At 44.6% G+C, this 13,782-nt stretch overlaps 1 protein-coding gene across 2 annotated transcripts in view; it reads right to left on the reverse strand.

Moving 5' to 3' along the window:
- Positions 1-13,782, reverse strand: part of GRIN2A (glutamate receptor, ionotropic, N-methyl D-aspartate 2A) — a 442,009-nt gene that overhangs the window by 101,497 nt on the left and 326,730 nt on the right. For both annotated transcript variants that reach the window (XM_010850655.1, XM_010850656.1), the window contains exon 4: positions 7-212. In XM_010850655.1, coding sequence (XP_010848957.1) covers positions 7-212 — 206 coding nt within the window. The remainder of the gene's footprint in view (positions 1-6; positions 213-13,782) is intronic.

The following is a 13,782-nucleotide window of genomic DNA, read 5'->3' on the forward strand; positions in this document are numbered from 1 at the left end:
ACTCACTTGATCTTGACAAACTTCCGGCACGGTACGGTGTTCCTCACACACGTCTCGGTCAGCGGGTCAATGTCTTCCACGATGACAAAAGGGGCCTCCTCGAGGGTGACGATGCTCAGATGGTTGTCGTCTGGCTCACAGTCGGAGAAGGACTTGTACCTGGGCCACACGGCGTGCCTCAGGCTCAAGGTCTGGTTCTCCCACTTGCCCACCTGCGGCAAAAAGACAGAGACACACTTGTGCTTTCCTGCACCACCGGCTTCTCAAAGGAGGAGTCCTCCCCGAGAAGAGGCATGGGAGAAGAAGTCCACCATCCTCGGGGCTTTTCCGTTACCTACCCCAACACACTCATCTGTTGTACACTAACAGAGATGGGGATAAAGGGGAAAGCAACCCCCATGCTCTGGACTCTCCCCAGACTGAGTAAATATGGGGGTGGAGACTAAGTACAGATGCTGTTAGAGCTCCCCAGCTGACTGCAATGTCCCTCCAGTGCTCAGAACCACTGATGTCATGAAAACAGCAAACAGGCTTCCCTGGTGGTCCAGTGGTTAAGAATCTGCAGGCCAGGGTGGGAGACACGGATGGGTTCCATCCCTGATCCGGGACGATCCCACATACCATGGAGGAACTAAGCCCGTGAGCCACAGCTACTGAGCCTGTGCTCTAGGGACTGGGAGCTGCAACTACGGAAGCTTTGTGCACCTCGGATTTTCAGCAACAAGAAAAGCCACAGCAATGAGAAGCCCGAGCACTGCAACCAAAGAGTAGGTCCCACTTGCTGCACCTAGAGAAAAGCCCGCACAGCAGTGAAGACCCAGCACGGCCAAAAATAGCCCAAAAGAAAAAAGAAAAAAGCAGGGACTTTTCAATTTAGAGAGGTCTGGACTTAAATCCCCAACTCTTGCCAGTTGCTAGCTGTACAACCCCAGGCAGGCTCTTAATCACGATGAACATCTGTTTTCTCATCTGTAAATAGACACAATTCCACCTACTTTATAAGGATGTCATGGGAATGAAATAAGGCGTTTTGAGAAAAGCCTACAGCCCAATGCCTGGCAGGTATTAGGGACTGTATAAACTCTTCCTGTAAGTATAGAAGAGAGACAGTGAGAGGGAGAGAAATTTAAAAAGTGCTAAGAAAGAGAGAAAGAGGAAAAGGAAGAGGAAATCCAAGAGCAAAAGGGACGGAGGTCTGGTGGGAGGATGAGCGCCTCCCTTCAAGCTCAGATGGGGTTCTATTTAAGTTGCAAATCAGGTGAGCTTTTATCAATCAGGCACAGAGTGGAGACTTTTGCTGCTTAGCGAACACCGAGACCTGTCAAAACAGAATCGATTGTGTTCCCTCCCTGCAACAGCCGGCATCTTAGCGGAATCAAATTGAAGGCTGTATGTTTTGAACCTTAATTTTATTTGACAGCTTATTGGCACTCTGCGCATACACATGGGGGAAAGCTGCCCCCAGCTTCGCACTTTCTCCTTCCTACTCCTGCTCCCACATGCAACTGCTTGACACCGCAGGTCAGCGCTTTATTTGTAGCATCAACCTCAAGGAAAAATACCTCGTCTGAAGAGCTAAGTGCCAAGAGTCCGGGCTTGTCTCTGTTGACGTGACCCTCTCACCTCTCCTCCTGGAATGTAAGTGTCACCAGAAATGAATCTCAGGCCCTTAAAGAGAATTCAAACATGCTGGACACCAGGAGAAGGGACGGGGTGTCGGGAGAGAAGGCAATCAGTCTGTTCTCAGAGATGACTTCAGCATCTGGACTGGAAAATGTTTGCTGCTTGTTGAGAAACGTGCCACGCGGCCAATTACAAAACTGTCCAGCTTCACAGACACCTTCCTTTTTAAGTTACGGAAGGCGGTAGAGTTATTTGGACAAATAAACACATTCATCGCCTCATGCTGTGATGTGTAACACAGGATAGAGAGAAAATGGAGCCCATCACATCCGTCATTCATTCAACACAGATTTATTGAACGCTGGCTAGGTGCTGGCATGTGCCTGAGAACAATGAGGGATAAAACTGATCACTCCCCTGCCTTCCAAGCCAACAATAATAAACATGCAAGTAGATGAAGAGATATTCAGGCTCTTCCTTTTGGAATATGCTACATCCATCCCTTTCTTTTCCATCTCTCTTAGAAAACTCAAACATAACCTTTAAGAGACTGGGTAGTTCAGTGGCCAAGACAATGGCTTTTGGAGTCAAACAAACTAAATGCTGATCCTGGCTTCACCCATTAGCTAAGCAGCCTTGGGAAAGTGGCTTAACCTTTCTGAACTTTGCTTTGCCTGTAGAATGTGGATGGACACAGCATGTGCTTTCAGAACTATAGTGAGATTTGAATGAGCCAAAAATATACATGAAGCGCTTAGCACAGAATTTATTTAGCATGTAACATACATGGCAGATACTATTATGTTACTTTTGTGGTTGTGCTAAGTTGCTGCTGATTCTTTGTGACGCTATGGACTATAGGCTTATCTGTCCATGGGATTCTCCGGCAAGAATACTGGAGTGCGTTGCCATGCCCTCCTCCAGGGAACCTTCCTGACCCAGGGATTGAACCCGTGTCTCTTACATCCCCTGCATTAGCAGGCAGGTTCTTTACCACCAGCACCACCTGGGAAGTTAGCTTGTAAAATATAGCTCAAATATGACTTAATTTGCAAAGGCATTCCCGTGTTCCCTGGTAATATAGAACATTGCTCCCAGCTCCCCCATAGCGTTTGATGCTATAATTAAAACAATGTCACTTCTGAGCACTTCTATGTGCTAAGGAAATATGCCAATATTACCACTTTATTTAATCCCCACAAATCCCATATGATAAAGATTATTACTCCAACACCACAGTTCAGGGAACTGAAGCACAGAGAGGTTATGCAACCTGCCCAAACTTGCACAGCTTTTTAAGTGGTGGAACCAGAGCTATACCATGGAATCGTCTGAATCCAAAGGCACTTTCCCACTAGTGCTCCTAGTAATTGTTCTGCAGTAATCATGTTATTGCTCCAAGATCCTCTCTTCCTTGCAGAGACAACTCCTAAAATCCCAGTGAAGTGCGAGTGAAGTCGTTCAGTCGTGTCCGACTCTTTGCGACCCCATGGACCTGTAGCCCATCAGGCTCCTCCGTCCATGGGATTCTCCAGGCAAGAATACTGGAGTAGGTTGCCATTTCCTTCTCCACCTAAAATCCCAAGGTAACACAAATAGAGGCAAAGCCCATAGCAGAATCTTCGGTGACATTACTGACCACATCACATATTCTACACCATGGGAGGCAGGCAAAAGCTCCAGCCCAAGGCTGACTCACGGAGAGATAGGCTACAAAGGTTTATGAGTCCCCAGAGTGCAGTAACTTCTGAGATCTTCTCTAAGTTCTCTAAGTTCCTCCCTCCCTTCCCATCTAAGTAAGCACCCATGGGTCAGCCAAAGAGGGTGGAAATGTGCAGTGGGTGGAAAACTTGATCCGGAGCTGAAGTTGCTGTGTCAACATTGCCCTGGATCCTGAGAGCTTGCACCTCCTTCTCGGAGTCTGATGGGCTCCTGTTCCAAACACCAAAAATCTCAACTCTTTAAGATTTTTTCTAGCAGATGGGGAGAAACAGACAACCTTCACTTTCCCCTCCTACATTCCTATTTACAAAGGGCTGTAACTGAGTCTGGGGTTTGTAGACAGGTTTAATAGAGATTCATTTACTCCGTAAATATTTACTCAGTGGCTTCTAGGTGCCAAGCACTGTGCTAGGCACTAAAGATACTGTAGTGCAAACAGCAATATTTTTACTTGCATTGAATTTTTAGGCTAATTAGGAAGACACACATGAGTCAAATAATCACACAAGAATATATACACGCAAACTAGGAGGGAAAAAAATAAAATATGGGTCTAAGATTGGAAAGAGGGAGAAAGAAATCCCAGAAGGCTTCCCCAAGGAGGTGGCACCTAAGCTGAGATTGGAAATCCAGGATGAAAGGATGAAGGGAAGGGGGCAGGGCATTCCAGGCAGGCAGGGGCCAGATGATGTGAAGCCCTGTAGGTCCTGTTAAGGAGTTGAGATTTACCCTGAGAGTTAATCTAGTCTGTTATCTGGAACAGAGAAAGAAATGCAGAAATCATGATGAATATGTGTCCAAACACAATCTGCCTAAAACTGGAAGCTCTTTACTTCATTCATTCTTTTTCCTTTTTTTTATGATGGAAAAATTTTAACTCATACAAAAGTAAAATAGTAGAATGGATCTCCGTCTTCCCATTATCTAGCTTCATTCATGACCAACTCATGGCCAATCCTGTCTCATGTATACTCCCAACCAGTCCTCCCATACAATACCGAAGGAAACCCCAGACACCATAACATTTCATTTACAAATCCTTAATTTGATGAAACATCTAAATTTCCATTTGCCTAACAATACTATACCTTCACAATCTATGTTTGTGTCTATGTTTCATTCATTAGATGGTGACACGTCAGTCTAGCAGGGATGTGTATATATATTGGGTTGGCCAAAAGGTTTGTTCTGGTTTCTCCATAAGAAGGTATAAAAAACATAAGAAACATTTTGGCCAACCCAATATATTTTATATATATATATATATATATGCATATTAATTGGTTTTTATGTCTACAGCTTCTAACTCAGGGCATGGCACAAAGAAGGACTTAAGGGATAGCTGGTGATGGAATGTGGAGAAGGCGATGGCACCCCACTCCAGTACTCTTGCCTGGAAAATCCCATGGATGGAGGAGCCTGGTAGGCTCCAGTCCATGGGGTCGCTAAGAGTCGGACATGACTGAGAGACTTCACTTTCACTTTTCACTTTCATGCATTGGAGAAGGAAATGGCAACCCACTCCAGTGTTCTTGCCTGGAGAATCCCAGGGACGGGGGAGCCTGGTGGGCTGCCATCTCTGGGGTCCCTAAGAGTCGGACATGACTGAAGTGACTTAGCAGCAGGTGATGGAATGAATGAACATACCACACTTGTCTGTAACATTAGATCACGGTAATTTTTATTGGTTAATCCCAAACTCCTAATTTCTTGCCTTTCCTCTTTGGTAAATTTGTTTCCTATGTCTGTGAGTCTATTTCTGCTTTGTAAATAAGTTCATTTGTATCATTTTCTTTTTAGATTGCACATGAGTGATAGGGTGTTTGTCTTTCTCTGATTTACTTCACTTAGTATGATAATATCTAGGTCCAGAGATTAATAAGCACTATTCTTAGCACTTGGAGCTTTCCTGGTGGCTCAGATGGTAAAGAATCTGCCTGCAATGTGGGAGACCTGGGTTCAGTCCCTGGGTTGGGAAAATCCCCTCGAGAAGGGAATGGCTACCCATTCAGTATTCTTACCTGGAGAATTCCACGGACAAAGGAAAGGAGCCTGGCAGGTTACAGTCCATGGGGTCGCAATGAGTCAGACACGACTGAGAGACTAACATTTTCACTTTTCATTCTTAGCACTGTTTTAATTCTTATGAACACCATGTACACAAGAAAAAGGTGTGGGCAGATTTTTATTTCTATCATGAATTGGGTTTTTTTTTTTTTTCCTACTTGGAAACAGTCCCAAATTAACCCAAATAGGTTGTATGGGAGAAGGAAAAAAAAATCTTTACCTTCAAAATAAACTGAATTTTGGTGATAAACTAAATGTTTTCTGCAAATAAACTGAAGTTTTGAGGACAAAGAAAAATAATTAACCTTTAATGGAGAAAAGTGTTCTTGTTAAAAGAAATATAGAAAGGGAAAATTAACTTTGCAATGATTTTTTTATCCATTCTTATTAATAAAATTTAAATGTTGTGCTTTTAGAAACCTAATTGCTCTTCAGCTCCTAATAGGAGCTGTTTAGTGAAAGGGCAGTGATTACTTATCAAGATGTTCAGCCAAGATTTTCTCAGAGAAAAGATAATTTCATCTCAAGAAACTGGCATAAATTAGTATTCATCCCTTCATATCTGGGTAAATCCATGGATGTGTCACAGAGGCTGCAAAAGGCTGGAAGAAATGAGGTTAATAGATATTCGTGCCTCTCCTTTCAAAGAGGTCTGACTGACTGTATCGGATCTATTCATGAAATGCTTTTTGTTGTTCAGTCACTAAATCCTGTTCAGCTCTTTGTGACCCCTTGGACTGCAGCACACCAGGCTTCCCTGTCCTTCACTTTCCCAGAGCTTGCTCAAACTCACGTCCATTGAGTCAGTGATGCCATCCAACCATCTCATCCTGTCACCCCTTCTCCTCCTGCCCTCCACCTTTCCCAGCATCAGGGTCTTTTTCAGTGAATCATTTCATTCATTTTCAATGAAATGCTTACAAGAGACAATTAAAATCACCTCACAACTGGTCTCTCCCAAGCCACCCCTAAAAACGTACACCTAAACACCAAAATCATAGATCTATCTCTACTCAAACCCTTCCATGACACATACTGCCCACAGAATCAAATCCAGGTTCCTCTTATGTTAACGGACCCCACAATATAGATCCCATCAACCCCAATACTCTCTCTATCACTTTTTCCATCTCTCTTTCATGGTGGTGGTTTAGCTGCTAAGTCATGTCTGACTCTTTGCGACCCCATGCACTGTAGCCCGCCAGGCTCCTCTGTCCATAGAAATTTCCAGGCAAGAATATTGAAGTGGGTTGCCATTTCCTTCTCCAGAGGATCTTCCGGACCCAGGAAATGAACCCAGGTCTCCTGCATTGCAGGCAGATTCCTGCATTGCATGTGGATTCTTTACCAACTGAACTACGAGGGAAGACCTCACACTCTATACATACCCTCACAGTAAAACGTATACATCTTCAAACACAGATACTCTGCTGCTGCTGCTAAGTCGCTTCAGTCGTGTCTGACTCTGTGCGACCCCATAGATGGCAGCCCACCAGGCTCCCCCGTCCCTGGGATTCTCCAGGAAAGAACACTGGAGTGGGTTGCCATTTCCTTCTCCAATGCATGAAAGTGAAAAGTGAAAGTGAAGTCACTCAGTCATGTCCGACTCTTTGCGACCTCATGGACTGCAGCCTACCAGGCTCCTCCGTCCATGGGATTTTCCAGGCAAGAGTACTGGAGTAGGGTGCTATCGCCTTCTCCGACATATCATACACTTCACACATATTATATACTTATACATCTACGCATACAGCTACACTCATACCTACTTGAATTTGCTATGCACGCATATACAACTCACCTCCACATACCTGTATAACGACACACACACACATACCTGACACACACCTCCCCTCTCACATACAACACTAAGCCACAATGACGCATACCCTTTTCACTTCTCACCGCACACACCCTAAATGACACTCATGCCCCTTCTTTGCCTCCACTACCTCTTCTGCCTGAAATCCCTCTCCTTATCATCTCCACTGACTTGAAATCCTGTCCATTCTTTCCACTTCCAGCTTAAACACCACTGCTCTCCTGCAGCCTAGTTCTCCAGCCAGAGTGCATTTTTGAATATTTTTTTTCCCTTGAATTCTCTTGCGTGTTCATTCGTAAGCTCAGTATGTGTGCATCCAGGGCTTTGCACTATGGTAGGCCCTGCAGGAGGCTCTGGGGCTGCAGCTGAGACTAATCCAGACCTGGTTCTTGTCCTCAGACTTTCCTGTCTGTTGAGAAGAGGAGTTGGAGCACCCTGGACCTCATGAGATAACATGAGATCATGAATGCAACAACTCCCATGCTGGGGTGGGCACAGGATGTCACTGGAGCAGAGTACATCTTGCTCTGCAAGGAAACCAAAGATGCTCCTACAGGAAGTGACTTCTAGCCATGAGCCAGAGCAGTAGAGTTGGTGCGTGGCTTGTTCTGGAGTTCCACCTTTGTTCTCAGGGTGAGAGAAGAGTGTAGCGGGAAGGAGATGGGTACTGTAGGAAGACTTTTAACTGGGGGAGGAATAAAATCAGTCTGATGTATTAGGACACTTCTTTTCAAGGCCATGCAGAGAAAGGGGTTGTGCCTAGAAGATTCTGAACAGAGTGACGGGTCAGGAGGCAGTTAACCTGGAGAAACCTGGTATAGAGCCATATCAAAGTGGTGGTGGGGGGCTGGCATGAACTGTCAGGACCCCAAATTGGTGGAATCAATACAACTTAGAGACCAACTGTATGACTGCTTGCAGGTGGGGAGCAAGGGCTCAGTGTGCCCTGAATTATAGAATATCTGGCCCAACCAGACTTTCATACCTCCTGACCTACATCAGCTATAGTACAGTGTTCACCACAGGCTGGTTCAATAAATATTTGCTGAACTGAACTCGATTCAGACTGTAGCACAGCATCAATTTTTACTTAGAATTCAAAGTTAAAAGAGGAAACTTGCCTGTTTACTCAGATCCTCTCCTTGGAGAGAAGACAATAGGGATTGCAAAATTAAAAATCAGAGAAGAAATTTATTAAAACCGATGATGAAAGCAGAGTTCACATTGCCTGGGCTCCAGCTTGACTGGCCCCAGTGAACTCACTGGGTGATTTCATAACCAGGTGGGGGAAGAAGCCTTAGCTAACACTTCACATGTGCAAAAACACCAGAAGACATTTCACTCTGGATAATAAGCAGTGATTTACTTCCAAGCTGGTGAAAATGTGAGGGATTAACTCTTCAGGAAGATGAATTTAAGGAGAAAAACAGAGCAAACAGGAGGCCAATTTCTCTCCACCTGAAATATAAAGTCTTCCAAAGGACATAAGATTAATGTCCGTGAGGGTATTTAAAATGACTTAATGTCCGTATTTAGCATAAACAGTATCATCAATTACCATCACTCCCATGCAAATCTAACACACAAGTGAGCTGATAGCACGGTTGCTGCTGCTGCTGCTGCTGCTAAGTTCCTTCAGTCGTGTCCGACTCTGTGGGAACCCATAGACGGCAGCCCACCAGGCTCCACCGTCCCTGGGATTCTCCAGGCAAGAACACTGGAATGGGTTGCCATTTCCTTCTCCAAATATACACACTGCTGCTGCTGCTAAGTCGCTTCAGTCGTGTCCGACTCTGTGCGACCCCATAGACGGCAGCCCACCAGGCTCCCCCGTCCCTGGGATTCTCCAGGCAAGAACACTGGAGTGGGTTGCCATTTCCTTCTCCAAATATACACACTGCTGCTGCTGCTAAGTCGCTTCAGTCGTGTCCGACTCTGTGCGACCCCATAGACGGCAGCCCACCAGGCTCCCCCGTCCCTGGGATTCTCCAGGAAAGAACACTGGAGAGGGTTGCCATTTCCTTCTCCAATGCATGAAAGTGAAAAGTGAAAGTGAAGTCGCTCAGTCATGTCCGACTCCTGGTGATCCCATGGACTGCAGCCCTCTAGGCTCCTCCATCCACGGGATTTTCCAGGCAAGAGTACTACAGTGGGTGATAGCATGGTTATGCACGAGTCATTCTGTGTCTTCGGCTGCTGCTTGAAACCAAAAGCAGACCTGAATTTGATTGATCTGGAAACTTCACAGCAAAGATGTCTGAGCCACGACTGTGACCTGATACCAAGTTGAAATACGTTCTATTTGGAGTAGTTCGCAGTTGAGTCTAGCAGTTTGTGAATCAATTCAATCTAAGGTTCCTTCAAGACAGCAGGAGTCTGTGAAACTAGATGTCACATTGGACCCCACTGCACCCTACAGTCAAACCAGCTTCTACAAGGAAACTGCTGAAAAGCAGGTGTGGACCAAACCTACTTTGTCCTGTGTCATGGGGCCTCAGATAGCCACTGGCAGAGTGAGACTAAGAACTGCTTTTCAGGTGCTGAAGTAAAGCAGCTGCCTCCTTGGAATTCATGGTCTTAAATGCAATTACTAAAGGTTGTTGGATTACGAAACTTTAGCAGGAATAAGAACCTCTCCTTGGGGGCTGATTAAGAATGCAGACTCTATATATACACTGCTGCTACTGCTACTAAGTCACTTCAGCCGTGTCCGACTCTGTGCGACCCCACAGACGGCAGCCCACCAGGCTCCCCCGTCCCTTGGATTCTCCAGGCAAGAACACTGGAGTGGGTTGCCATTTCCTTCTCCAATATACACTACTATGTATAAACTAGATCACTAATGAGGACCTACTGTGCAGCATAGAGAGCTCCACTCAGTGCTCTGTGGTGACCTAAATGGCAAGGAAATCCAAAAGAGAGGGGATACACGTGTATGTAGAGCTGATTCACTTTGCTGTACAGCAGAAACTAGCACAACATTGTAAAGCAACCACTCTCCAATAAAAACTAATTAAAGACACCAAAATCAAGAACTTACTTACAGCACAGGGAACTCTACTTAATATTAATAACCTCTATGGGAAAAGAATCTGAAAAAGAACATATATATACATATATACAAAACTGAATCACGGTGCTATATACCCGAAACTAACACAACATAGCAAATCAACCATACTCAAATATAAAATAAAAATTTAAATTAAAAAGAAAAGAATGCAAACTCCAAGGAGAAGGAGGGAGGAGGGATAAATTAGGAGTATGGGATTAACAGATACACATTGTTTCATATAAAATAAACAACAAGGATTTACTGTGTAGCCCAGGGAACTATATTCAATATCCCGTAATAATCTATAATGGAAAAGAATCTGAAAATATACATCTATATGTATGTGTAACTGAATCACTCTGCTGCATACCTGAAACTAATACAGTATTGTAAATTAATTATACTTCAATTAAAATGAATGAATGAATGAATGCACACTCGTAGATCTCTGGAATCTCTGCATCAGTAGATGTGGGATGAGGGAGGCCCAGGAACCTAACTTTTTAACCAGGATCCCAGGTCATTCTGTTCTAGGTGATCCAAGGACCACATTTTGAGAAGCCCCTAAAGGATCACACCTGTGACTACCGGCAGGATTAAATGCAGCGTACAGAAATGGAGAAAGTCTGTCTTCCTGGGTTTCTTATGTCACCAGCAGCAACTGCCAGCAGATCTAAATGAGTTTAATCAGCTATTAGAGCCTTAATTAAATTCCTCTCAGTTGAAATTTCAGAATTGCTTAATTGTTATACAGCTCACATTGGAGCAGTTGATTTTTTTTCCCTCCTATAACAACTGTTCTCAGGATAATCTAATATCTTTATGGAAAACAGAGTCAGCTGTCTTAGGACTTAGCACTGAACTGGTACTTCAAAACGTGTTTTGATCGCTGTGATTTCCATGAACAACCTGCCGACTGGCTGCTTCCATTCTCCTCCTGAGGTTCAGCCAACACAAGAAGAGCTCAAGGCTGGTTTAACCTCACATATAAAGGTCTCTGGAACAAGGAGGCTCCATATTCTTCAGAATTCCATTTATTACCTTCAGTTCTCCAAAGTGCCTGTTCCCAGGTTCCTGGGGATGAAGATAAGTTCTACTTATTTGTTTTACTTTTTTTTTTAATTTATGTATTTTTATTAGTTTATTTTAATTGAAGAATAATTACTTTATAATATTGTGGTGCTTTTTGCCATCCATTGACATGAATCAGTAAAATTCATTTATTTTTAATTGGAGGATAATTGATTTACAATATTGTGTTGGTTTCTGCCATACCTCAACATGAATCAGCCATTGGTATACAGATGTCCCCTCCCTCTACAACCTCCATCCCACCTCCCACCCCCTCCACCCCTCTAGGTTGTCACAGAGGCCTGGGTTGAGCTCCCTGCATCATACATCAAATTCCCACTGGCTATCTATTTTACATGTGGCAGTGTATATGTTTCCCAGGCTACTCTCTCAATCCGTCCCTCTCTCTCCTTCCTCCACTGTGCCCATGAGTCTGCTCTCTATGTCTGCATCTGCACTGCTGCCCTGCAAATAGGTTCATCAGTACAATCTTTCTAGACTCCTGCATGCTTTTAAAAAGGGATGTGTCCTGGTCTTTAACTAAACAGTTACGAGTGTTTTCTTTCTCTTCTTTGGGTTCACCTTGGAATGACTTAACATTAGAGATTTGAAAAACCAGCAAAAATTAAAAAGGAGGCCTCTCTCACAATTATTAATACTAATTAAATTTTTGAATCCTCTCCTGGGAGTCCTTCATTGTGAAACTTCTGTATCAGCCAGCCCTCCAACAGGCTGTAATAATAATTACTAAATTATTAAAAAGTATAATAACTGGTATGTCTTGAGGCATGGTGATCATCCTAACATGGACTTTCTCATTTTACCCTCACAACCCTGTATGGACAAGGCCGTCAGTACATTCATTTTATAGACTGGGAAACTGGGAGCTGATGTAACTAACCCAAGATCAAAAAAGCCAGTGAGAGCACTCGGAGGCTAAGCTCAGGCTGTGGGACGCGAGCGCCTAGGCCATCACCGCTGCTCGACACTCCCCAGGGTGCCATCAGATCTGGTCTGGGAGATGTTAAGGCAAACAAAGGGAAAGAGGGGACATTCTGTGGATGAAATGGAAAGACCTCACTGCAGGCAGCGATACCCTGGGGAGCTGGGACGCCTGAGCTCAGCCTCCCCACATGCGTGGCCTGTCCCCTTTAGAGAGGGGCAAGGTGTTCTTTTCCCGAGAAATACAGGAGGAAAGGAGACAACAGCCAGGGACGGCTGCCATGTGGTTCTTTCACGTTTGCCGATTTCCTCAGTGTTCCTGTGGCTCGATTCTTCTAAGGACCTTGAGTTCCACCCTGGAACATACCTCTGACACACCAGCTCCACTGTCTTCTCCCCACTGTGACCTAACGCCCTGTATACCACGTAGGTATTTAAAAGAGTCACTCTGTATGACTCTAGGTCTGCAAAAACAGTTTAGAAGGAGATGTGAAGGAAAATGGGACAATCGCAGAACGTGGAGTTGGGGAAAACAAACACCCAATACTGGACAAGAACGTGGCCTAAGATCAGTCTTCTGTTATAGCAGCCGTGATAACCACGGATATTATTTGACACCTTTGCAAAGACAATTTGGAAGCATGGAAAAGATTTTTCTTTTGACCTTCTAATGTACTTCTCGGTAAATTTCAAAGATCAGTGTAGTTTCTACTTGTAAGATAAATGAAATGCCATTTGCAATCTGGCAGAGTAAATAGCTCTTCTTTGAATATTTACTTGAAGGATATTTAGCAGCTCTTGGTTCCCTTGGCAGAGTCACCAGTAAGAGTTAGGAGGTGTTAGAAAGTGAACAGTGTTAGTTGCTCAATCATGTCCGACTCTTTGCAACCCCATGGACTGTAACCCACCAGTCTCCTCTGTCCATGGGATTCTCCAGGGAAGAATACTAGAGTAGGTTGCCATTTTCTCCTCCAGGGTATCTTCCTGACCCAGAGATTGAAGCGGGGTCTCCTGCATTGCAGGAAGAGTCTTTACCATCTGAGCCACCAGGGAAGCCCAGGAGGTGTTAAGAGCCCTTCAAAACTGGGCTGATAGCTTAGAGGGCCCCGCATTCCTTGGGATTCACAAGTCATTCTCACCAGCCTGAAAATTATGACTAGGCTGGATATGAATACAGACATGACTCCTCCTCTTACCCTTGGACAACTTTCCCCCCCCCCCATGAAAACCTCTCAAAGTGGTAAAAAAAAAAAAATGGGGGGCCTTGTGTTTAACAGCTTCTAAAAGGAGATAAAGTGAAAGTTTCTCAGTAGCGCCCAACTCTTTGAGACCCCCTGGACTGTAGCCAGCCAGGCTCCTCTGTCCATGGGGTTCTTCAGGCAAGAATAGTGGAGTGGCTTGCCATTTCCTCCTCCAGGGAATCTTTCCAACCCAGGGACTGAACGTGGGTCTCCTGCATTGCAGGCAGATTCTTTACCGC

The sequence above is a fragment of the Bison bison genome, unplaced genomic scaffold, assembly GCF_000754665.1.
Source record: "Bison bison bison isolate TAMUID 2011002044 unplaced genomic scaffold, Bison_UMD1.0 scf7180017864293, whole genome shotgun sequence".
NCBI classification, from domain to species: domain Eukaryota; kingdom Metazoa; phylum Chordata; class Mammalia; order Artiodactyla; family Bovidae; genus Bison; species Bison bison.